This window comes from Procambarus clarkii, chromosome 78, assembly GCF_040958095.1.
Source record: "Procambarus clarkii isolate CNS0578487 chromosome 78, FALCON_Pclarkii_2.0, whole genome shotgun sequence".
Classification (NCBI taxonomy): domain Eukaryota; kingdom Metazoa; phylum Arthropoda; class Malacostraca; order Decapoda; family Cambaridae; genus Procambarus; species Procambarus clarkii.
Window position 1 is genome coordinate 19,924,055 of NC_091227.1, and position 26,859 is coordinate 19,950,913.

Below are 26,859 nucleotides of genomic sequence, written 5' to 3' on the forward strand. Positions count from 1 at the left end.
ACACTGTGGTTTTTTTTTTTTTTTTTTTTTTTTTTTTTTTTTAACTTCAAACCTAATCCTTTTTCAGGCTATATTTGGTCCTGGGTCTATTTCTAGTTAAATTTTATAAAGGCTTAACCCTTATATGTAAATTTCACCCCAAATTAAAAAATTATATAACTTCACCACTCAAGTACCAATCCATCACACTCGTAATTTACAACGTATCTATTTTCAGGGTCAGAAATGTTGCTTTCCTAATGCCCCTTCAAATTGTTCCTCGATAAAATAGCAAACTTGATAGTCGGCATCGCTTTTGCATCTGTTTGCTCTCATATTGGCATCCTGAATGATATATAGGAACTTTCAAATACTGACCCATGTGGTGCTATATAGCCCTCCGGGTTTAGTTTTCTTTGTTATTTTATAAAAATAAAACTTTGATAATTACTTATTTGATTGTATAATTTGTTATTTATAATAGCTAAACAAATGGCTAAAGGGGGTTAATTACACTGCAGAATAAATTACACATTTTATTTTTTAACCATTTTCCTTAAAAACAAGCAAATCTATGTCAACAGTATCTGATCATAGAATTTAACTATCTAAATGCAATAGCACCTACATTTCACCTTCAGCATGTGAATATTATTTATCACTATGTTACAGTTAAAAGTTCATTAGTAATGTTCTTTTAGTAAATCAATTCCTAATAATACCATGTCCATTACTTACATTAAAATCACACTTTCCCATGTTAAAACTAGAGAGGAAACATTTCTCCAAGCTTATATTTACCTGTAAATGATGCAATATTTTACTATTCAGATGCAAAAAGAAAATGAAAGCTATGAAGACTATTTCACCTTGTGTACACAAGAAGGTTTCTAATATAAAAACCACAACTTTTTGTGTAAATATAAATGAAGCTTCACTTGTAAGGAAATGCCACCATGATGCACATTAACAAAAATGTATTGGGTATAAAACCCAACAGCAAGTACTTCTTATGTTACATATTCACAGCCCAAACATCCATTCCTATATTAACTATTTAATCTGTATAGCATCTATTCCCTTTAGAAATCAACTATATACCTCATTTGAAAATTATTCCAACGTAAATGGTGAGACAAGCAAATAAAACAATTTTTTTAACAGAAATTTGAAGACAAAAGCATGAACACGTCAACGTCTGAAGCAAAGTCATTAACTGATCACTTGCTCTGTTCAGCTCTCGGCTATTCTCATGCACTACCACACCTCGGGTATTCTTCCAGTTCTCAACAGATTTGTTATTCACTGAAATTTATCTTATTTTTTTATTAAAGAAATTAAGCAATGATATTACTTAACAGTAGCAAAGCAGTATATAACAGATACATTCTTGGGTTGCAAAAACCTATGACATTGCATGCCATGGACTTTAGTCCTTATTATTTATTCGGAATGTTGGGTTATTCATTGTACTGTTGAAAAAATCAAATATAAAATAATAAATTGTCCCATTGAATTCAAGCTATGAGAGGGAACAAAGCATTAATTATATATTCATGAAAAATGTATAAAGCCAATCTTAATTAATGACAGCATACAACTTTCCACATATAAAGTGCTGGAGATAGAACAATCTAAGTTGTTGGTATAACACACTAAAATTTCCATGTATTTAAAAATTTATTACCTGAAAATTGCCCCACCAACTAACAATGCAACATTTAAGGTCTTACAATAACAAAATTAAGATGCCAATACAGAGCACCACTTGGTTTCCGAACCCCTTGGAGACGAGACCCGTCGGTTATCATTTAAGTTCGTAAAGGAGAAATAGAGGGAAAAAATAAACTAGAAATGTAAAAAGAAATTTTTCCAAAAAATTTATGAAAAAACTGTAGGGGAAGAAATAGACAGGTTCATAGCATAAATGCGACCGTATTTTGTTTGTACTCGCCAATAAGTGAAGTCCTGATCCGCTTTATAAAAGTCCTTAATTGTTCCTAGCTGATTATTAACCTGCCAGCCAGCCCAGGCCGGAAGGCCCAGGCCAGCCAGCTCAGGCCAGCCGGCCCAGGCCAGCCAGCCTAGGCCGAGTGTGTTAGGCTTATCTTCGGGAGTGAGCCGGTCTCTCCCCCACCACCGACAAACCACTCCCCACCCCTACATCCCATACTCTCAAAGGTCACGCAGTTCAACTCAACATCCATCCATCCCTCCCTAATTCTCCCATCCTCCCTCACAACTTTCCTCCCTTCCTGCCTACCTCCTATCATCTCTTCCTACCTCCCCCTCCCTCTCATTCCCACTAATTCTCCCCCTCTCTCATATACTGCCTCCCACCTAAGCTCCCCCCATCCATCCATCCATCCACCCACCAGTCAGCCATCACTGACGCAATGCGTGCATTTTTAGCCGACATGTTGCACAGATGTTCCTTGATTGTGCAGTTATGTAAAATAAAATCACAGAATGAACACTCTAGCCTCGTGACAAATCAAAATAATAGCAATAATAGGCTGTGAATCTGGGAAGTCACAGGGTAGAAGGCACTCTATTGAGTGGTGGCGCCTAACACAATCAGGTGGGCAAACTGAACCATCTCCCACCACGGGCTGGCGCGAGGTTTGGCAGATCCCTTCCTACCCGAACTTTGTTCGTGTAGCATGACTCCCCAACCCCAATCGAGAAACTGGAAGTTTCGGATAACTAAAGTTCGGAAATCAAGTGCTGCTCTGTACTTATTTCCTGAAATATTTATATAAATTGCTTATATATGTATACATAAATGTATAAAAATAACTAAATAATGTTAATCACTAAGAGAATTTGAAGATATTTTAATTGTGCATTTCTGGTGGTAGGAATACCATTTTATCCATATCTAGAGTTTTGCATTAGATGCTGGGGAAGCAGAGATTGCAGATGTCTTTGCCTTCACCCTGTTCAGAGCTTCACGAACACCATTACCATACTCTGGAGAAACCTGTGAGAAGATGTTGATAGCCCTTTCTTGCAGAAAATCTTGTGCATTCACCAAGTGGTTAGCAATGTTCTCCACAAGATTCTTACGGCCCTCGTCGTTTAGAATCTATTGCAATAAAATAAAAAATTATGCCAATGACAGATGTGGTAAATGCTATCCAAAATATTTTATTCCCCAAAAATTTAACGTTAAACAAAAATGGCACCAACAATATATCTGACAATCATTTGGAGAAAACTGTCATCTACAAGAAATTTACAAAGGGGGTTATCCCATGGATAAGCTAAGTAAATGTTTACTCCGATTTTCCTCGCTAAAATTTAGATCCATTTTTGTCAATGTTTCACAAAACTTAGGCAAAATGAACATACAGGTACTACATACTGTACTACAGAGAACCTGCACAAGCAAATATAGTTATGTAAATAGACATTAGCTCTGACAATTGCAGATCACTTCAGAATTCTGTCTCACCTTGTGGTAGAAGTCGCCAACTTGAGTGAAGTTGTCTTCATCGCCACTATTATACCGTGAAACATCACCTGTCACATTGTATTTACACTCTGCAAACCCAGTCTTCTTACAATCAACGGGACCAGAAAAGCTGTTCGGGTAGTAGTTTGGTGCACATTCCTGCAAACAAGTTACACATTATGAAACAATAATAGCTGTAATTTAGGTACTAAAGTATACTGTATTATCTTTATTGATCCTTCCGAGTACACCAAGAGAAATGTAACTTTGACGAGAGTTTTCCGACAAAATTTAGACTAACCTGTCCAAAAGAAAGATTTAGATAGCCTTAACCATCTAATGTTACCTCTTACTTCAGTTTTTAATTTACTCGACTTCATACAAAGACTATAATGGTACAAGCATCTTCATGGTATCTGGACTTTCAAAATTGATATAATGAAAAAAAAATAACATTTTCTGAATAAATAAGAATATCGATATAATCTGAACTAATTACGAACTGGAGACCAACAGTTTCTAAATGTCTTAAAGAAAAAAAAAAAAAAAGAGGAGTCCAGCTGGAAATATAACAAAACACATATACAGTATTCATCTTTCAGTTCATAACTGTCTATGTACATCCGTACATCCATCCATCTATACTTATCAACATTAATCCCATTCTCAACTGACGTAACCTGCAATTACGCAACTGTGAAATGACAAATGTGCAACTTACTTGGTTACTATCAACAGTCATGGGTCCATCACGCTGATAGTTTCTCACACGGGCACGATAGGGACAGTTCACAGGAATCTGAGTGTAATTGGGACCAAGTCGATGGCGATGAGTGTCATTGTAGGCGAAGAGTCGACCCTGAAGCATCTTATCAGGAGATGCTTCAATTCCAGGAACCATGTTGGCAGGTGACATTGCCATCTGTTCCACCTGATGGTATAATAGAAAAATAATGTCTTCCTTTATGGAAAGAGTACAGGCATATAGCAAAGATCAAGGTAAAAAAGCTATTATCATAAATATTATTGCAGTGCAGTAATGCTGAACTGCTTTTCTGAAACAATACAATATGAAACAAATTTATAGATCTGTAGCTACTGGTATGTAAAACGTCTCATAAAAAAATTAACAGTATATCTGGAAAACAGGCCAAACCATACAGCAATATTGTAATGCAAGAAACAATTATTAGACAATCATAAGGAGGTAATTGTTATTACCTCCTCCAATTACCCTATTAAACAAAAGAGCAAAATGATACCTCAGCAAAATAGTTCTTAGGGTTGCGATCAAGGGTAATACGGCCAACGGGAATAAGAGGGAACTCTTTGTGAGGCCAGATTTTCGTCAAGTCGAATGGGTTAAATTTCCAGTTTTCAGCTTGTTCAAATGTCATAACCTGTAAAGATAATCTTATATCAGTTATATGCATCTCAAATATCCACATGAAGCATTATTTACATTTCTATACCTTTTCAGCCAAGTTGAGCATTTATCAAATGATTGTGATAACATCACCATAACCTAACCCAATAACTACACACAAAGCATAATAATCAATCAATCAATTACTCAATCATTATAAGACTGGTACCATGAAGGAATATCTTTACCAGCGATTCTTTTAGAGGCAATACTCTTTATCCTAACCCAAAGTTTGCAACTCATCTCAAGGAAGATGGAAATGTAGTAACAATGACAATGGATGCAAAATTAACATTAAGTAATACACACACACAGTACTGTATATTTCTTACAGTGCCCTCTTCTAGATTGTATATCACTCAATAATCATTAACATGAAGGTGAAGGCAAGATCCAATATAGGTGAAGTGCAATAAAACATTTTTTGGGTGCAACCTACATCCTTTCTCAAGGGGCTGTGAACATTGTACTGAACAGGATTCTAGGAGCTTGCATATATGTCTGATAGTGCCTCGTGTAGTCCATCATTGGACACCGTTATGACTATACTTCCCAAGGATCTACCAAGGGATGCCAAAGTTTTAGATGAATGCTCAATTGTCATGGTTTCTGGGAAATGTGGGCAGGAGGCCCACAAACATTATCCCCACTCGGAGCACCACGAGGGCTGTGCTTATATAAATTAATGAGACGTTAATTTACCTTCTTTAAGAATAATTTTACAGTTAATCAGATCTACTTTACTAAGATTTATTGCCCTTTACTGTCTATAGAATATATAATTACTCCTTTTATTAGGCATCTCTGATATTTGAGCAGTTATATTGTACACAGTTTTAATAATAGAATTCAATAGTAGAATTGTATACAACTGCTTAAATATCAAATAGATTCCTAACACAAGGGGTAATTATAGATTCTATACAGACAGTAAAGGACAATAAATCTTTTAGTAAAGTGAATCCGATTAACCATAAAATTATTCTTAATAAAGCAATATTACTTAATTTACCTTCATTAAGAATAACTGGCTGCATCCAAAAATTTGGTTTTAATACACCTACACACATATTCAGTCTTTCCTTAACCTACAATCAACCATTACAGCACTGTAGCAAGTTCTTCCACTTATTAACATGTAATACGAAGACAATCGGAGCAAGCAATACAGCAGCATTTTAAAACAGTGAATCTGAAAACATTAATTTAAAAATCTACAAAATGGGGATATAAAATTCTCATGCAAAAGAAGTATGCAGCTTCGACATGTGTATATATATACACACACACACACACACACACACACACACACACACACACACACACACAGAGTCAAGGTATATACAGCATTTTAATCAGTTTATGAATTTGATGTCTCAAGAATCGGATACATGCACAAGTGCCTTTTTACTTAGGGTAGAAAAACATATGAGAATAATCACTAAATGAAGCACTGACCATCAAGGTATATAAATTATTGGATGCAATTGGTAATGGTGCAGGATGGACTGAAACATCACTATTTCCTTTTTGTTTTTAAATTTGAGGGCCAATTTTCAGATATGTTATTTTGACCGTCTGCAATTGGTTTTCACTTTTCAACAGGAAACATTCCTTGGGGAATGAAAACTGCATTTAAAGGTATCCAATTCTAATACGGTCTTTTCAAAACTTACTTTAAACACTTTCCAAATTATAAACCTCACTTTACATGGCACTTAATTATTAAAGCCTATATAGAGCCATACCATGTTTTTTTCCCTAGAACATGATCCATTATCCCCAATTGCCCAGGTCTCTAAAGGTGTAGAGGGAGAAAGATTCCGTAAGCCTTACCTGGATATACATGGTGTAAGATGGGAAATTGCCGCTGCTGATAGCATTGTACAAGTCACGAATACTATAATCCGGGTCCGTCCCAGCTAATTCATCAGCCCGTTGTGCAGTCAAATTCCTGAAATTTCCAAATATATTCCTGATCATGCTCAATTTCCAATTTAAATTTCTTTATTGTGAAAAATAGTAACTTACCACAAATTGCAGCAATGAAGTACAGGTTTGTTATGAAATACTTAAGAACTAGATGAACAATTACACAAAACCTGTACAAATTACTAAGACAATATACAACTATGGCAATATTAGTGTCAAAACTAAACACTTTGAAAAACTGTAGACTAATTGCCAAGACTAATTAACATCCTGCCAAAATAATGAAAACTGGTAGCTTTGTATACAGAACGAACTATAGGAAAAGGTGGTACTGTAAATGCAAATTCAATCCACAGCTTTAAAATTTGATACAACTTCCATACGAAATTGGGAGTATTGTATTATTATATCAGATGTCTGAAGCTGGAAAGAAATGCCAGAGCTAACCCTTGATCTTGCCTAGATGTGCTCAGCACATCTAGGCAAGAATATAATGATTCATTTACACTATCTTTATTGAATGCAATGTCATCATATTGATTGTTCAGACATCCATCACAGCTCTACTCCGGAAAAACAAAAAATGACTTTCTTTGATGAAATTTATGATTTTTTTCAACTTCATTTTCCAGTCTTAATTTTACTTCTACAGTACTGTACAGTACTTGTGAACCGTTTATCAATTGCAATTTCTACCCTCCAGTTAAGCTCAAAATATTGAAAATATTTGTTAAATGAATTTTACAGCTCATTCAAGCAAGAGATAGATTTACCTAGAACTCTGAATATAAAAATAATCAAGTCCATGATCTATTACTACTTTATAGGGTCATGCCCCTTGCTCAAGAACAGTATAAAATTATTTATGTTATTTTTCATTATTTGACAAATTTCATCATACTGCTATCCCTTGCAATACCAACACCTTGACATTACTCTCGCAAAGTGGGGGAAGCATTAGACAAAAGGAAAAGATGAAAAAGAAGCATATGATGCTACACAATTACACCAATCAATGCATATCATACACACACTACGCATCACAGAAAACTAAAATCCCACACTTTAGAAAATCTCCACAGTAGACCCCCTCATTACGTCATACAACTAGGCAAGCATACAGCGCTCCTTTCTAGTTATCATGCGCAAACAAAACATTTACTTCCTCTCAACAAACTTCCACCATCTAGCCCTGTTCTCTACAGTATCCAGTGTACTATTCACACACTATCCTCACTTTCTCACACACTTGCCATCTCTGACCACGCTTAATTTTAGACTACATTTACTGTATTTAGTTATTATTAAAGCTACTTGCACATAATTATATCTTACCCCTTTATAGTAATCCTTCATTAATCCACCTTTACAGTTTCCAATTGATATCATTAACTATTACTTATGCAGTCAGTTACCAAAATTTATAGAATAACCTCTACTGAAAGTGAAGGGAAGGCCCAATTCATGTGTAAATGTATTATTAAACCAAATTTTTGGATGAAAGCTACAATGCTTTATCAAGGTACTGTTAAATAATTTTCTGAACAAAGATGCATGTGTTTACATGCCTGGCAGAGCGCCTCGTGTGGCTTCCATCACTGAACGTCGTTATGATGAGTGGACAAGTTAAAACATTTCATACAGTTCTAACTATTAAAGCATACAATTGCATGGTGATATTGAGAAGTATTAAAAGCGGTGTTGTTGTAGCAAGTGAGCACAAATAGGAGAACAGTTGTAAGATAAGTTAACCTAATAATCAAATTCTATACAATACAGAAAATTTGGAAGCCATCACACTTCAAAATTACAACTTCCTAACTAGGAGATAAATTCTGATAAATGAACAACATATTGTAGCAATTCTCTTAACACTAAATTGCTTGATAGTAGGAAATAAAGCTATTGGCTACAGATAGCTCAAGGAAATTTTAAGCCTTACCTAATCCCTTGGTCTGTCTTGTAGTGGAACTTGCAGTAAACTGCCTCTCCCTTGGCATTAACCAACTTGAATGTGTGCGAGCCATAGCCATTCATGTGACGATAACCATCAGGGGTTCCTCGGTCAGAAAATAAGAAAGTGGCTTGGTGTGTGCTTTCTGGCCTCAATGTCATGAAATCCCAAAACATATCTGCATCCTGAAACATTTACAGATAAAATATTTACTAATTAGATCAATTAAATATGAGTCATTGGAAAGTGTACTGTATACAAGTTTAGTTTTATAATTAGAACATATTATTGAGTATTGTACAGTATTTGCAATGCTGCATTTTTTTTTAGTAAGAATAAAAGGATATATATCAAAGAAATATACTGTAAATCTAAAAAAATGTTCAGGGGTGAACTTGCCTTTAGGCCCCTTAATGTATATACTGTAATGCACAAATGCATATAATGCACATATGATTAAATGCATTATGTGAATATGATTGAAAATTTATACCAAACAATTATAAATAAAAATTATATACAGTAAATACGGGATAAAACAGTAAAAAAATTAAACAAATTTCATGTTATTTTATATGAAAAAATCATTACATCTTGTAGTAATACAGGACTCAACAAGCTCTTACACACACAACTTTTTTCCATTAACTTGTTCATACCTTAAGATGAGTAACAGGGTTCCTCTTCTGTGTGTGAATGAAAGACGGGAAAAGAACGGGATCCCGGATGAAGAAGATGGGCGTGTTGTTCCCAACTAAATCCCAATTTCCCTCTTCAGTGTAGAACTTGACTGCAAAACCACGGGGGTCCCTGATAACAGTTGTAATTAGCAATTATTACAACTTTATTAAATTATTAAGTATGAAACAAGTTTTCCCTATGGCATTCTATGCTCCTATTACAGAACAGTACTATCTACAGATCTTAATGTTTAAGTTGAACAACTATACAGATTCTAATTTGTGGACACCACTTTGCAACTAAATAATAGATCCAAATAGCAAAGGAACAACATACTGTATTGCTTGCTGGAAGTTATGACCACACTATCCACATGTACATCTGTGCCACCATATCAACCTATTTCTCTATACATTTAATACCAGCAGATCAAAAGATATACAGTAGGCATAGGAACACAACCAAAGCATATAAGGGGCCTTGTAGTACAGTTGTGTTCGTTCGACGCACACTCAAGAATTCCAGGTTCGAATGCCAGCAGAACAGATATGGTTGGGCACATTTCCTTTCACCTAATGCCTCTGTTCACCTAGCAGTGAATAAGTTAGCCAGCTTGTTGTGGGGTTGCATCCTGGGCAGGGTCAGTAATTCGGTTTTGGGAAGGCGGCTTCCTGTCTTATAAATCCTGTCAATAAAAGGCTTCCTGTCTTACTCCTTATTCCGTCTTACACAGGAAGCTACACTCTGGCTTCCTGTCTTACTCCTTACACAGTAAGCTACACTCTACCTTCCTGTCCCCAACACAATGAATTATATACTCACTTGGGTTACAGATGTGAGCCTTTGGCAAGTTAAATTTAAAGGTGATTTTGACATTGTTCTGTTTATTCTAATGAAACACTTAAGTGTAAGCTTTGAATAGGGCAATTCACAGCATTGTACTACCAATTGAAATTAAGGTCTATAAAATGAGGGCAAGATGTGTGTGTTAATACAACAAAATTATATCCTTTCTTTTTCTTAGGTCACAAACATAACAGAAAGCAACATTATGACGACTCGTGTAAAGAAAATTTCTTCGCTGCTCTTTATTAAGATCACAATCTATAAATTTGTTAATTGCCAACTGTCCTCAACTATAATGGTATAACCTTTGCATGATATGAATGAGTAAAAATATGCAAGAGCCAGAACGTTCTATTTTATACATTTCTTGAGAAGATAAGTTTGCTGAACCTCACCTGGCAGTGTCTGCCGAGCCACTCTCGCCACCAACAGTTGAACATCTCACAGCTAGCGGTGTACGCTTCCCAATCTCGCTGAATATCTTGGCTTTGGTATACTTGGTAATGTCATGAGTCACCTCAAAGTATCCAAATGCACCTGAAAAAAATGGTATAGATGGCATCAATACAGCAAAACATTTAATGTTCTTTTCCCCAAGTTACTTTATCCAAAAGCATAGATTCATTAATGTTCTCTGAATCAAGACTAAATGAATACAGTGGTTTAATCCAAGTTTAGGCAACAGAAAAACTTGCAAACATTAACATAATATGTATGCTTAGTTCTGAATACACACATGGAAACACATCCAGTTTTAAAATAACATACAGTAATTGTATGTTGCATAGTATCTCTTCATCTACTTCCTCCTCGTGTTGACTCGTGTTGAATACCTGTACAACAATCCAAAAATGACTTACCAGCACCCTTTGCATGAACGACTCTTTCAGGAATGCGTTCTCTATCAAAGTGAGCCATCTCATCAATTAACTGCAAGTCTTGAAGTAGAATGGGGCCTCGTGGCCCAACAGTCAGGGAGTTCATTCTGTCAGAAAGAGGACATCCGAGGCCTGTTGTCAGACGCTCTGGAGCCTAAAAAGAAATTTAGACTAATAAAAAGTATTCAAAACCTTACAAACTGTATCCAAAACCTTACAAACTAAATGCTATCGTATGACAAAGCACAATTATTTTTATAATGCATGTAGTGCAACAACCTACAAGTTCCTGCACAGTACTTTGTTTTAGAGTTGCAAGAATAAAAAGCTTTTGATCATTTAAAAATATATACATGGGCTAAGGATGATATACGAACACAATTTGCTGTACTGTATTAACAACTTGAAGAAACCCGAGTACCTAAATAATTTATTGTTCAAGTAGTGCCTAGTACTCAAGATTTTGAGCACCACACATTACTTTACATACTCCTGTATTTAGAAACATACCTACTAACCTTACAGACCTAATAACAACAACGAACTGACAGTAAATCTGTGAAAATTTCCAGGCATACACAAAACACTAAAATATTCAATTTATCCCCACTGAAAACATTCCCTAGAGCCAACTGTGTTAAGTACTGTACCTTGCAAAAGACTTTAGTAATTAAAAGGTTTTAGTTTGTTGGGCCAGAAATTAAAGGTAATACAGTATTTAACTTCAGTAAAGTTTTAGGATATATATAACATGTCACACATCTTTCCTAGGCATGTTTGTTTCTTGCTAGTACTGTACTCTACAGACTATTTTACGGTTCTTGTGACAGCTTTATTTCACTTTCTATATGATTTATCTTTCCATGAATAAGATAGAGGATCCTACAGATGCTGTAAACTGTTGTATATGGTATAGTGGAATATTTTGTTGGGAGAATGAGTAAAGCAGACTGCATAATACAGTAGGTAGATTCTTAATTTACAAATAGCAATGTTAGCAATGAATAGAGTAGATAAAAAGGGAGCAGATTTGAGAGTAACAAAAAATGAAACCCCTAAAATGGGTGACAAAAAGAAATTATAGCACTGAAGTGCAACAGTTTACACAGGTAGAAAAGATAGCTAGTGATTAATATGAACAGTTAAAATGCCATAGATAAATACAACAGTAAGAGAGTGGTGGTAGGTGGTACCAAGAGGCTTGCATATAAGGCGCAAGAGCACAAATGCAGGACTTGTGAGAGGCTGCAGAAACAGGTTTGTCAAGAACATCTCAAACTATGCTGCAGTTGAAGGTCACAGGTGCCGAGTTGCAACCATACTACATGAATTTTTGAGGGACCACACTCACACTATACAGTACATATATCAGAATTGTAAAATATCACAAGCATACTATTAATCTCAGGTGAAGATGCCACACAAGAAGAAACCCAACAAACATTACTTATACAACTCTTAACCTGCTCAATTATATTCTATTTTAGCTTCTTTTATCCAGTGATCTAAGGCACCAAACCACTACGCTGCTAAGTACTGGTCAGTCAGCTTCCAGAAGGTTAAAGTAAAACAAAACAAAAAGTTCCTCTTAACCAGTCCAGTACCAATCACCAACTATTATTATTAATGAAAATAAACACTCAAAATTACCAAATTACTTAATAAAATATTTGTAATTTCTAACATGTTCATATGTATTAATAAAAGAACTTAATAACAAATATATAATAATAACTGAAAAATTATGTTCAAAGACCCAAGAGTGACTTGAGGTTGACTTATCATGCTGACAGACCTCAAGTGCTGTATCCAATGACGAGATAATGAAGTTTACAATGTTACACAATTACTGCTCCACACACGACCAGAATAACTAGCACTCACAATCTGGTAATAACATTAATACAAATAAATCCACAAAGCCATTTTCACCTACAGTCCTATCATTAATTTCATATATAACTGCTTTTTCCTACATTTAATGAAACTTTATATACAACAACAGGGCCTTTTGTAATTAACATTTTTATGTCCCTTCATAAAAATAAAGATACTATGAAGAATATATAGACGTGTACAAACATGTTACTGTAGTGTTGGTGTGCAACCCCTTAGTCCTTGGACTTTACAGTCAAGGTCAAAGTGTGGGGGTCGAGACAAACAGAGCAGCAAGTCATTCAGCACCCTCACCCCCACGAATATTGCGCCTCCTCACTACCATTTTCCAATATACTGTACTAATTACCATTCCTTTTGTATTACACTATTCAATACTACAGCCTACTGTATACTGGCAAAGGTAACAAATGTACAGAATCTATCAGCATAATAAATAGATCCATGCTTATACACTGTAAGCTACACGTTCCTCTCCATGGGAACAGCCATACTTACCCTGCCTAAAGAAGCATCTAGTGCTTCTCAAAATATACCAACTTTTTCAGAACTTTAATTTAAATTAAACATTTAAAAAAATTCTCAGTTACTTGTTTATATACCACTACCTGTACATATTTTTCCCTGCACTACCTAGTTTTCTCTTACCAAAATTGTGACATAACAAATAGTTGTCAATTGTTTGTGTTTGAATTACTGTACTGTATTATACAAATTTGCCTCTTCTCATTATTATTGAAGGTCTACCAACCATCCCTCATCCTCAAAGGCTGTACAATATATCATATACAGCCAAGACATAAATAAATTCAATAGATTCAAATAAATTCACTGAGGAACAAAAATCATCCCAGAGCTTGGTCATCTCTCGTATCAGGAATGGTTGAGCGCCACAGGGGTAACACTGTAAACCAGGCATGACAGGGTGGATCTCGTTGAAACCTATAAAATACTGTACTGTACTTAAAATACTGGACAATTTCTTCAAAAGGTCAGATGTAACATGAACAAGGAGCAATGGGTTCATGCTCAACAAGCCACAATGTAGGACAGAAAACAGGAGATGCTTTTTCACCCATAGGCTTGTAAACCCGTGGAACTGCCTACCTGCCAAAGCCATAAATGCCAAAACTGCTGGGTTTTAAAACAACTGGAAAAGATCATCAGGGCAAATGGAGGGGGAGGGGGGACCTCTGACAAGCCACCGGCTTCCTGTCTTCATCTAAGCCACTAGTATTAGTGGCCCCTCTTGTAAATTCAGGTAAATTTAGATACATTTTCTATACCTTTACTTTCTTTTCTAAATAATTCACAGTTCATAAGGTCGTTGCATAGCAAGTACAAAGTACAAATATTTAACATGTCCTGAATTTTGTCAACATCAAGTTTAACTAGTTGTCATTAGCCATCAGATGTTTCTTTGTAGTGACATTTATTAAAAAACTCTGCATGGAAATTATATTATAGTTCCAGAATACTGTGAATGGGAAATTCTTCTAAACATTTATGAAATATTTTGCTAAATTGAGAAAGATATCAAAATGAAAATTAAGTAAAAAAATCATGAAATGAATAGACTACAAGAGGAAAACTAAGAACAACTTTTAAACTGGAAATTTAATTATGAAGTAAAAAGAAGAGCAGAAGAATAATGAGGAGGAAAGGAGAGAGATCACAAAAAGAACAGAAAGGACATGGAGAAGTGGTAGTAATATTAGGAACAAAGTAGAGAAATAAACTAAATAAATTGAACAAATTATGAAAGAAAATGAAAGGAAGAATTAAAAATTTAAAAGGAAAAAATTACAGAAAAAAAGAACAAAGAAGGAAAGGAAGATCAAGAAAAAAAACATTCTTACCCAATAAGATGTCGAGTGGGATTTTCCCCACTGTCTACAGACTAGCGCTAGTCCAGTTTTTAGACGATGACAATGAACACACACGAACCAACTCATATGTTGTCTAAATACCTGCTACACATTCACACTACCATATTTAATTTGATTAATAATCTGATATTTGTTAGTAGAGAATAATTAATGCTGCCAATAGGCCACTAATTTCTAGTTTTATCTTTATTTTAAGGCAGTTTTTTTTTTATTTTTTATTTTTTTTTTTTGGTAACACTGGAGGATACAGGAACAAAAGTCTTCTGGTTTGTCTACCAACTAAGAACTTTCCCAACCACAGCAGGCACCCAAGATTGCAAGTAAAAACAATCTGTTTTGTCTATTAACTAGATGGGGTACCTGGCAGTGCCTGGGTCAACCCCAAAAGGTTGTGCCATTCAAGTGTTCACCCCTAAGCACACACCTTAGACCACTACACTACACTACAACATGTGTGCCTGGGAATACCAAGAGTATAGGTTCAAATCCTCCGTTTGGCTCATTGATTTTCTCGTTGAGACAAGTTAATGCGATTTCTTTGTACAATAGAACATTCATTTTGTATGTTTGAAGATTATGAAATTACAAACTCGGCAGTCACCATCTTATCTCCATCAACTTCATTGAGGTCTCCATCGGAGCCAACCCCCTCTCAATAAAGAAGAAATAAGACCAACCCTGATCCACCTAAAATAGTACTCTTGGCATCCATTAGTCATCCTGCAAAACATCTAGCCTCACAATCTTAGACAAACTAGCCTTGTTTTACCGATTAATGTTCAAAATCTGAACTTAACATTGTACACAGCGGTGGCTTCCACAACAACTACTTTCAGTCCATTCCACTTGTTGACTACTCATACAGTGTACTGTACAAGTATTCTGTTACATTCCTTCAGCTTTATTCCATTTACAGCATCTTGTCCCCTCTTGTCATGCTTTGAATTTGAAAAGGCTATCCTTGTCCAACTTATCTATTCCCTCAGCATTTTTTATGTTGTGATCATCTACCCTATGTTTCTTCTATCCTCTAGAGTTGAGATTTAATTCCATTAGCCTATTCTTGTAGCTTTATCATCTCAGCTCTGGCATCTATCTTGTCACAAACCTTAGTACTGTATTTAAATTTTGGTTTTATACTGTACAGTCCTTTCATAAAGTGTGGATTTCATGCTGGTGCTGAATATTCCAGTATTAGTGCAACAAATGCTATGTAGATTGCCTTGAAGGAGTTCTGATTTAGGTTTTTAAATGATATTCTTACACATGTTATTTTAATACTGATACAGTATACCAATATAATAATACATTGGCCAATATACTGCCAATGTTATGTATACACCTCCACTGACATGTTCATTTAAGGGCATGACATGATCATGTTCTCAGGTTGGTCATTCATATAAATTAGGAATAACAGCAGTCCCAGGACCTAACCTTGTGGGACTCCACCTGTTACATTCTTCCAGCTTGAAACCTCCTCTCTGAGAGTGATTCTCTGCTTCCTTTCCTTCAGTTACTCTCTTACCCAGTTCGGTGTTTTTCCCCAGTTATCCCAGCCTGCTTCTCCATTCTATATACCAGTCTTTTATACTGAACAGTTTCAAATGTTTTTTGACAATCTAGGAAAATACAGTTTATCCAGCCTTCTTTTTCCTGTCTCATTTTAGTAACCCAATCATAGAACTCAATCAAGTTTGTCGGGCACGACTTTTCCTTTTTTAATCCATGCTGACCTTTTGTCACATAGTTGATCCACCTCTTCAGATGCTCCATCCTCAACCTGATTACTTTCTCTTGCGCTTTACACAGAATACCTGTCAGTGACACTGGAGTGTAATTTAGTGCCTCCTATCTATCCCACTTTTGAATATAGAGACTACTTAGGAAATCTCCCATTAGTCTAGAAAAGGCATGTCTTAGGTATTTTATTACAAAAGTTAGATAATGGGTGACAAAATACTTCAGCACCATATCTCTTCTACAGTGACAATGTCATTCATTAGTTGACAATCTATTTTCAAGTGATCTCTCAGCAATGCTTTTGAAAGACCTGTTGTCTATGAGCCACAGTAATTATCTGCTCTTGACAAATTAACAGTACAGTACTGAATTTATTTAATAAGAATTTACCATTTAAAATTCTGCATTTATGAAAATATTTACATAAAACACTGATTATAATACAAATACTGTACAGTATAGTACAGTACAAAGCCCATATACTAAGTGCCCTTAAATTTAAAATGCAATTATTATAACGTATATACAGTAAAAATCACTGATAATCCTACATTATCCTCATACAGAGTAAAATGGTTCCTCAAAATCTTCAGAAACAAACAAAAAAAACTTCAGTACAACATTGTACTATACTTTAGAATGAAGACAACATAACTTACTATATTTTTTAATACTTTTTAATCTTTTGAATTATTATTTATTTATTCTGTATTTGTATTAAAAGTCCCTTCCATTAATGCTTATTACCAGATGAGAGTGGTAATAAGTGGACATGCAGTGTCTGTCTGCATCACAGTGGTTGTACACTTCTTTCAGTTGCACTTCCCTGCATGATCATATGACTTTAGTTATTAATTTTCTGCAAATATCTCCCTAATTCTAAGATGTTATATTTTCTTTATTACAATTAGTCACAAGGGAAATCTCGTGTCATGACAATGGAAGAACTGGAAAACAATTAAAACCTATAAAAAATAAAATATATAACAGTCTAATTCTGATTTATGTACAGTAACAATAAAACAAAACAGACAATGTGACAATGGGCATTGTGCAACCAAGAAAAAATATTTAATACTTTATCAGAGCTGTACATCACGACACTATATACAGTATTTTAACTCTTTACGCCCACCTTTTAAAAATTACTTGAGTAGAATAGCCACAAATGATTGTGCTGCAGTTTATTTAGGTGGTCATGCAACACAGCAACATTACAAGAGTAACAAATGGGTCAATTTCATATATACTGTTTAAGTTACCAATTATGTTTTGTAGTGTACATATTTATAAATTTGTTCAAATAAAAAACTGAAATCATTAATTTCATCTTCATAGTATCCCACTTTGTGATATTTACTTAACACGAGTCTTGTGCTTCCCACTCGCCCAGTATAATATAATGTTTAATTTTATCTCTTAATACTGATGTAGTTATGTAAATTCTAATTCTTTTATAAAGTACCTATCATTATGCTTATTTGTTATCTTAAGGACTTCGTGGAAATGGTAAAGCCACTAGCAAGCATACAAGTATATACTACTCGCCCACCAGTATATGTGCTTTAACAACAAACTATTTTGTAAATGAATGAATAAAAAATACAATACAATACAGTACTTCACACTGTACTGGAGGCTGTAGCTGTCCCCCATTCTAACAGGAACTGTACAGTACTAGAAATTTATTATTTTTGAAGTGGTGTAAACCTCAAACAAAATAATATACACACAGTTCCCCTGTTAGGTTCAGCATGAGATGTATTGAAATAAAGATTTCATTTGATAATTAAGATCTTTAACAACATTAACCAAATATATTGGTACACTAAATTTTTCTACCGTAAGCGTGCACTACCTGATGTCAATAAAGCCTTCCTACTGTATTCCTTATACAATAACTACAACACTGTAGTTATGCTTCTTGATAACTGGCAGCCTGCAGCATGCTTCACTTGCAATTAAATCAAACTGAATTGCCAGCAAGGAATAAATATTTGGTCCCGGTAGTACAGTTGGGTTCGTTTTTGATGCACAATCGAGAATTCCAGGTTCGAATCCCGGGTGGGACTGAAATGGTTGGGCACATTTCCTTTCACCTAATGCATCTGTTTACCTAGCAGTGAGTAGGTACTCAGGAGTTAGTCAGCTTGTTATGGGGTTGCATCCTGGGCGGAGTTAGTAATTCGATCTTGAGGGGGGGGGGGGGGGGGGTGAGGGAGGAAGGGACCTCAATAAAATTTAGAACGGTTCAGTCCTACATTTCAGCCACAACGCAGGACAGAAAATAGGAGATGCTTTTTCACCCTTAGGGTTGTAAACCCGTGGAACCGCCTACCTGCCAAAGCCGTAAACGCCAAAACTACGCTGGGTTTTAAAATAGAGGTAGAAAAGATCACCAGGGCAAATGGGGGGTTACCTCTGACAAGCCACCGGCTTCCTGTCCTCGTCGAGGCCACTAGTATTAGTGGCCCCTCTGGTAAATTCAGATAAAAGCCAAAACGTGCATGAATACATAAACTGCTAGCTGAACAGGCTCATCAGGGTGAAAGAAACTGCCCATTTGTTTCCGCCTCCGCCTGGGATCGAGCCCGGAACCTTAGAACTATTAACGCTGAGCGCTGTCCACTCAGCCATCAGGCCCCTGGAGGTGCAAGTCACCAAGTAACTGAGCAGTAAAACATCAAGTACCCAAGGCACCAATATAGCAAGCAAGAGTATACCCCTGTCCGGCAAACATCACCGGTTGCACTAAACTAATATATATACTGTATCTGACTTTCCAAAACATACCGTCTGGCTCTTCTTGAACTCAGAGAGTTGGTTGGCGGCGTTGTCCCGTGGCATCTTGGTGGTGGTGGTGGTGTTGGAGCAGCGGTGAAGCGGTGTATGGTCGACGCTGGTGAGGCGCAGACTGGCCACTCTTGCTGGCTCCTGCTGGTGCCTCGCCCCCCACTACATCAACCCCGCCCCCACCTACCACATCAACAACCCCCACTCCTTCCCCCCCATCTCCACCACAACCCTCTCGCCAGCTCTACCCAACGCTCTCTCTCTCTCCAGAACCAATGTTCCCAACAGTTTCCCCAACACAGTCTCCCTCACTCAACTCTCTACAACCTATATGCTCCTCCATCATTTTCCCCCAAATATAGTCACCTTAACACGCAATCCAACCCCTATACACACCCCGCGGCCCATGCTCCCCAACCCCGTTCCCCAAACCATTACATCTTCAACACAAGTACTGTACCTAACATGTACAGGTCGACCTATAATACCTTCTCAAACACACACTCAACCCCACTCTCTAAACCTGAAACCTCAACCCATGCAAACAGGAATGGGTCTTCATTCCTTATCATGCAGTATTTCAACTATATTAGGAAGATAGACAATGCCGGGAAACCCCACAGGTACACGGGTTCTTGTAATAAATTTATGGAAGCAGCAAACGAAAAACTATACAACAAGAACAGCATGACACTGAATCTGCAGGAATGAGGGGTAATACTGAACAAGCCAGACTTGACCTGATATTCACTTTGAATGAGCCTAACATAAGGTACTGTATTTGGAACATAAGAACAAAGGTAACTGCAGAAGGCCTATTGGCCCATATCTTGTTACTGTATCATCATTACCTAGCTTCAAAACTTTACATTTATCAGCATTAAACTGCATCTGCCAATCTTTTGACCATTTCAAAACCCTATTTAGATCAACTTGAAGTGATAGCGAGTCTTCTTTCGTGTTAATTTCCCTACCGATTTTTGTATCATCGGCAAATTTGCAAATGTTGCTACTGAAACCTGAATCTAACTCATTTATATATATTATAAACAACAGAGGTCCCAATACAGAGCCCTGAGGCACTCCACTTACAACATTTTTCCCACTCTGACTAAACCCAATTTATAATAACTGTTTCTTTTGGTATAGCCATGCCCTAAAACGGAATGAGGGCTCACTCTGTATTGGTATTTTAGTATATTTTATAAGTAGGGAGGTTTTTAGGTTAGCCTCCATAAGGATAAGTTAGCCTCCCTTATCCCTATTGGTTAGGGATAAGACCATCAGGGTAGGTAGGAGGACAAATTTCAGCTTGTGAACATGTAGGTCCACAATTAGGGGACCAGGATGAGGGGACACGTGTGGGGGACCAGGACGAGGGGGACACGTGGGTCGGACAAGGACGAGATAACACATGAGAGGGAGCAACAATTTCCTTATGATGAGCAGCTAGCAATGCATCACGAATAATTATTTAAATTATGGCTAAGTATGCCGAGTAATCACAGTCTATTGTTTAATTAAAAGTGCACACTCCTCAGTGTATATAAAACTCACAACATCCGCCTAGGGATCACAAACAGTGATACACTTCAGCGTCTGGTGGTTCAGATCATATAATTCCTAAATATACCGTATCTCCGGAGACTTTCCTTATCTCTCAAATTACCAGCCAAAATGTTAGTCACTCATAACACTTACATATGCTACTCATGATGACTACTCACGTTCTCCACCACCGAGATGTGCGCTGCGGCCTCAAGTGGGTGTGTAAATAGTCCCACAGACATGTCGACCTCTCCTGTCCTCAGCTCCTTTCCTGGGGTAACCTGGGCTCCTGAATAGGCTGTAGGATCAAGACTACTTATGCCACTTGCTCGAGCCAATCATCTCCACTCCCAATCCACATCTGGGCGAGATATGTCTCTGCTTCACACAACAAGCCTTCTGTGCCTGGACCGTTATCCGGTCCAGCGTCCGGTCACCAGCGGAGCCCACCTGGCTCGGTCAACAAAGGCCTGGTGACACTCAAGAGTTCCCTGCTATCTGGCGCGTAACATGTCTTCAACAACCACCACACCAAACACAGTCAACCATTCATTCACATAACTACTTCCGCCGCCCTATATATTTGAGAGAGAAATCTACTAATTTATTCCTTAATTTATTCCTACAACAATCTGGATACAACACTTGCGGGAGCTTTCAGAAACCTGTGTAAGGAATCCTTCAGAACCTTGTATACCACATATGTCAGGCCAATCCTGGAGTATGCAGCCCCAGCATGGAGCCCGTATCTAGTCAAGCACAAGACGAAGCTGGAAAAAGTTCAGAGGTATGCCAATAGGCTACTCCCAGAACTAAGAGGCATGAATTATGAGGACAGACTACGTGAACTGTACCTCACGTTGCTGGAAGACAGAAGAGCTAGGGCAGACATGATCACCACATACAAAAATCTCAGGGGAATTGACAGGGTGGACAAGGATGGATTATTTAACACGGGTGGCACACGCACAAGGGGACACAGGTGGAAGCTGAGTACCCAAATGAGCCACAGAGACATTAGAAAGAATTTTTTCAGTGTCAGAGTAGTTAGTAAATGGAATTCACTAGGAAGTGATGTGGTGGAGGCTGACTCCATACACAGTTTCAAATGTAGATATGACAGTCCAGTAGGCTCAGGAATCTGTACATCAGTTGATTGACGGTTGAGAGGCGGGACCAAAGAGCCAGAGCTCAACTCCCGCAAGCACAATTAGGTGAGTACTTGATAGTGATCATGAACCTTAGCACCCTATAGCCCTGCCTACTGTACGTCGACCTTGACACAAAGTAATCTTGCCTAGGTCGACCTTGACACAAAGTAACCCTACCTACACTGCCCTTGACACTCAGTAATCCCACCTACGCTGACCCTGACATTGAGGCCGCGGACCATTACTTATACAAGCTTCTGAGAAAGGCAGTCAATACCCGCCGCTTTCCTCGAAAATGTAATTAGCAATATCGTAAAGAACTTTTCCTTTCTAATTTTTGAGGCGAAGGGAGGACGAACATTAGTAATTTTAATGAAGTTTGCTTACCAAGAATTAGGCTAACGAATAGTTGAGTGATAACATCATAGAAAACACAACATGTACGATAGCAAATAATAAAGGTACATATTGATCCAGAAAAAGATATCTATAAGGAACACGCACAAGCGTCTACAGCACAAGATACCATTGTTTACAGCCCGTCCTCTCTAGTTGTCACAACGTCACAAAAATGATGTATTAAATTGCCCGAACCTAACCTAACCGAGGACCCACAAATAGAAAACGGGAATCCATTAATTTTGCGAGCCGGTATGATTTATAGTACATCATATGTTGACGTTGGGGATTTTGATGCCAAAATGCGATGTACTATTGGAGAGGACCGGATACCCCTTCATTGGCAGGGAGGGGCTGATCAATGGGGCTTCATTATGGGAGGGATTGACAGTCAAGAGTCGGGTCCAAAGAGCCAAAGCTCAACCCCCGCAAGCACAACTAGGCGAGTACTAATGTTCACTAATTTGAATTTAATACTTGTCTTTTTCAATGAATTAAAACATTAATGAATTCTGAAACTTCACTTGAGCGTGATCTTGAGGTAGTTTCCACTTGAGCGGAAAATAGTGTTTATCTTAGTCTTAAATTAAAATAATTTATCCAAGAATATTTAAAAATGCTTACTTCAGGGGAGTTAATTAATATTAATTAATTCAAATGTAAATTTATTAATTTTTAATTAATTCAAACGTAAATTAATTCAAATGCAGAATTATTCAAATGTAAATTTATTAACGCAAACGTTTAATGAAAAATGTTACATGTTAGGCATACACCGGCAAACGTTTATTGACATGGTATTAACAAGTAGGTAAATGGGATAACATGGAATATGTTAATAAGTGGGAACAAATGTATAATCATTAAAACGTGGTAATGACAATTCATGATAATAATAATAATAATAAATAATAATAATAATTATTAATTATTATTATTATTATTATTATTTATTTCCAGGAACGTACAATGGATTGGCGAGATCACGTAAGATCGGTATTTTTAGATTCCTGCAAAGCCACTAACACGCATAGTGTTTCTGGCAGCTCCTTAATCTAACATATCAGGTAAGATGAAAGGGTACATTGTAGCAACGTTTTTATATCAACAAATATAATATATCACAATATAAGTTGACAGAGGTGATTATACTGGTAACGATATGTGTCGTAAGTACTAATATTGGGGAAATGGTTAGTACAAGATACAGTGAGAGTTTGAAGCACAAGGCAGGAAACTCCGAGAATAAAATAAGGTACTTCTTTATTTTACTTTTGAACAGAGGACATGGGTTGGACATTGTTTTAATTCATCAGGGAGCGAATTCCAAAGATTGTGTTCTTTTACTTGTATGGCGACTTTGCCCAGATTTAGCCTGACTGGGGATATCAAAGTTGTATTTATTTCTGGTGTGGTGCTCATGAGTTCTATTACACCTATCAAGGAAAAGTTTCAGATCAAGATTGGCATTTAGGAACAAGGTTTCGTACATGTAGATAGCACATGAGAATGTGTGGAGTGTATGTTTAGCATGTTAAGGGATTTAAATAGAGGGGTTGTGTTGTATGAAGACAGAGTTTGTTATAGTTCTGATAGCAGATCTTTGTTGAGTAATGGCCAGTAACAGCAATAATAGACCAGTAACGATCAGTAACGAGGCAAGAAAATTTTAAATACGTAATTTTAATATGACAAACAGTATCTTAGGAAACACTGATGCCAAGGTGACAGTGTTAGTAATCTGAATGTATGTAACTAAGAAAAGTATAGTGTATGTGAGCGCGTTCTCTAACAAAACCAGGAAAGTAATGGAGAGTTAACTAAAGAATAGCGGTGAAACATTGGGGACTGTTACGCTCTGTTCTTGGTGAACGTTTGTCCACAACCTCTACCTTCAACACATGCACGCACGCAAGCACGCATGCACACCCTATACACAGCAAAGTTGAGATTCGTTCTTGAATATGCATCCCCGGCATGAAACCTTCACCTTAAAAAACGACAAGGAAAACTAGAAAAGGTCCAAAGATATGCAACAAGGCTCGTTCCCGAGCTGAAGGGATTGGGCTATGAGGAAAGACAGAACTAGACCTTAAGACACTGGAAGAAAGATAGGGGGGGGGGCAGCGATAACAAATTATAAGGTTCTAAGGGAAATTGACAAAGTAGAAAAAGCAGTATTGTTCAAATCCTAGAACCGTTACACACTTTATTGTGTAACGCCGTAAACATTTAAGCAGCTTTCATTTGTATGACAGTCTCCAAGATGAAGTTTATCCATCTGGCAAAAACCTGCGGCTAGCGTTAAGGATCCTTGCCATTGTATAACTGTTTATGTTATCGTCGTTCATGCGGAAAACTGCTACACCTCCATTAGCTGGCGGGCGGTAGCTTCCGGCCACCAATTGATTTAATAGCTTCAGGCCCAGCGGGCGACCACAAACCAGAGACCACCTTCTATGGCGATACAATTCCTTACCTCCTATGATAATACCTCCATTATCCTCCACAACTATTTATTTGGTGAAGTCTGAAATACACGTTTCACAAAGCTGTATTCAACGTAGGGTGTGGGTCTGGGAGTGTAGAATTGCACAAGTCATTGAGCGAGAGCTGTCAGCGTGTCAGGGAGACACTGCTTCTTGCTCGCCACCACGTCAGACGCCATTATTCCGCTATCACGCCAGAACACCGGTTCAGGAAGTTTCTTCATCAATGGATGAATACTTCTAATGTAGTCATTAAAATTAACATTTAAAATATAAGTTCGCTAATTTTTTTGTTGCTTTTGGTGGGAAGGAGGGTCGTGGGGGATGGGGGTGGCAGGTTGCGTTGGAATGACGGGTGAAAGAAACCTTTGTGGCGGTGAATGAGGTCGCGCGCCGCCTAGTGTTCCGCTCCACCACTCCAGAAACTGAACCCTGGAAGGTGGCTCCACTGCCTGCAGCCTCTGGATGGCGCTAAGCGTACACACACTGGTGGCGTTCCTGGGACTTGTAGGAATAATAGTAGCATCAGAAAAACTATTCCTGAATGTTCCTACCATATCTCAGTATTGATGTGCAGAGTGGAGGTCATACTCTTTTACTCTTTGCTTTGCTCTTTCACTTTAGCTCTTGCAATTGTTTTAAAATATTTTCAATTAGTTGCATAACTATGAAGTAAAATATGTTCAGATCTGAAAATTAAAGAATTGACGGCGTTTCGGTCCGTCTCGGACCATTATCAAATCGTGTAATATTTATTTTCAGATTTGTGGGTTGGATGTCTATGTACCGCCGATTAAAGTACATACGGGCTCTTCATCCCTATCCCCCATGACCCTATCTTATCTGTCCCAATATATAGTCTCAAATATGACCCCCTTGACACTCCTTATAGTTCCTAGTGTACATACATATTGACACACTCCTCAGTCTCAAATGTTTCACTTTAGTCACTACACCGCACACGGAGAGGTGTAGTGACACCTCTGTAGGGACACAGTCACCTCTGCATGATTTTTATTTATTTTTTTATTTTTTAATTTGTATGCATGCCTCACCCTTGACAGTTCATATAGTTTCCATCAAGTCTTCCCCTTAAGAATCTCTTGTAGAGGCTTCCCTACTCTGATTAAGGAAAATTCATCGTATGTGATGTTATATATTATATAACATATAAGATGCTCGGAGGCTTAAGATGATACCCATGTTATTATCTAATGATAGTATATCTCTCTCTCCTGTGTTATCAAGCACTGGTGCTCATTGTCAAGGTCTCATGGCAAACAAGGTTTAGGTAAACTGGGTTTATCAGTCATAGATGTTATATATATATATATTTTTATTTACTTACATAACAAGAGTTATACATTCTTGTACAGTCTCCAGTACGCGTAACGTTTCGGGCAAGTCCTTATCATTAATCTACCCGGAATACGACCCGCCAAATCGTTTAACAACCAGGTACCTATTTTACTGTTGGGTAAACAGAGGCTCCAGTTAAGGATGTGTGCCCAGTAAATCCTCCCCGGCCAGGATACGAACCCAGGACAAAGCGCTCGGGAAACCCCAGGCAAGCGTCTTACCATTACGCCACAGAGACTGCTTAAAATTAATATGATTATATGATCTGATAACGTCGGAAATAAATTCAAAGGAATAATTAACAAAGACAATGACTAGTCAGACGACCGTCCCCACGGGTCAAGAATCTTAGCCTCATCTTTCCTGAGTCAGTCTGGAAACCCCAGAAGGAAACCATTACAAATGTATAACGTATTGTACTCTTTTGGTTTGTGTGGTT

At 37.2% G+C, this 26,859-nt stretch overlaps 1 protein-coding gene across 3 annotated transcripts; it reads right to left on the minus strand.

Moving 5' to 3' along the window:
- Positions 1-502: 502 nt before the first annotated feature.
- On the minus strand, positions 503-25,074 carry Cat (Catalase). 3 transcript variants are annotated; one of them, XM_069314175.1, is made up of 10 exons: positions 25,052-25,074; positions 11,136-11,307; positions 10,671-10,812; positions 9,408-9,558; positions 8,737-8,933; positions 6,699-6,816; positions 4,699-4,836; positions 4,158-4,367; positions 3,437-3,595; positions 503-3,067 (listed from the first exon to the last, which is right to left on the minus strand). In XM_069314175.1, exons 2-10 carry the CDS (start codon positions 11,257-11,259, stop codon positions 2,861-2,863), a joined length of 1,446 nt encoding a protein of 481 aa, XP_069170276.1. In that variant the 5' UTR covers positions 11,260-11,307; positions 25,052-25,074; the 3' UTR covers positions 503-2,860. The 3 variants fall into 3 exon arrangements, with proteins under 3 accessions (XP_069170276.1, XP_045583172.1, XP_045583173.1); XM_045727216.2 differs by lacking the exon at positions 25,052-25,074 and adding an exon at positions 21,202-21,425; XM_045727217.2 differs by lacking the exon at positions 25,052-25,074 and adding an exon at positions 19,475-19,644.
- Between the last annotated feature and the right edge of the window lie 1,785 nt (positions 25,075-26,859).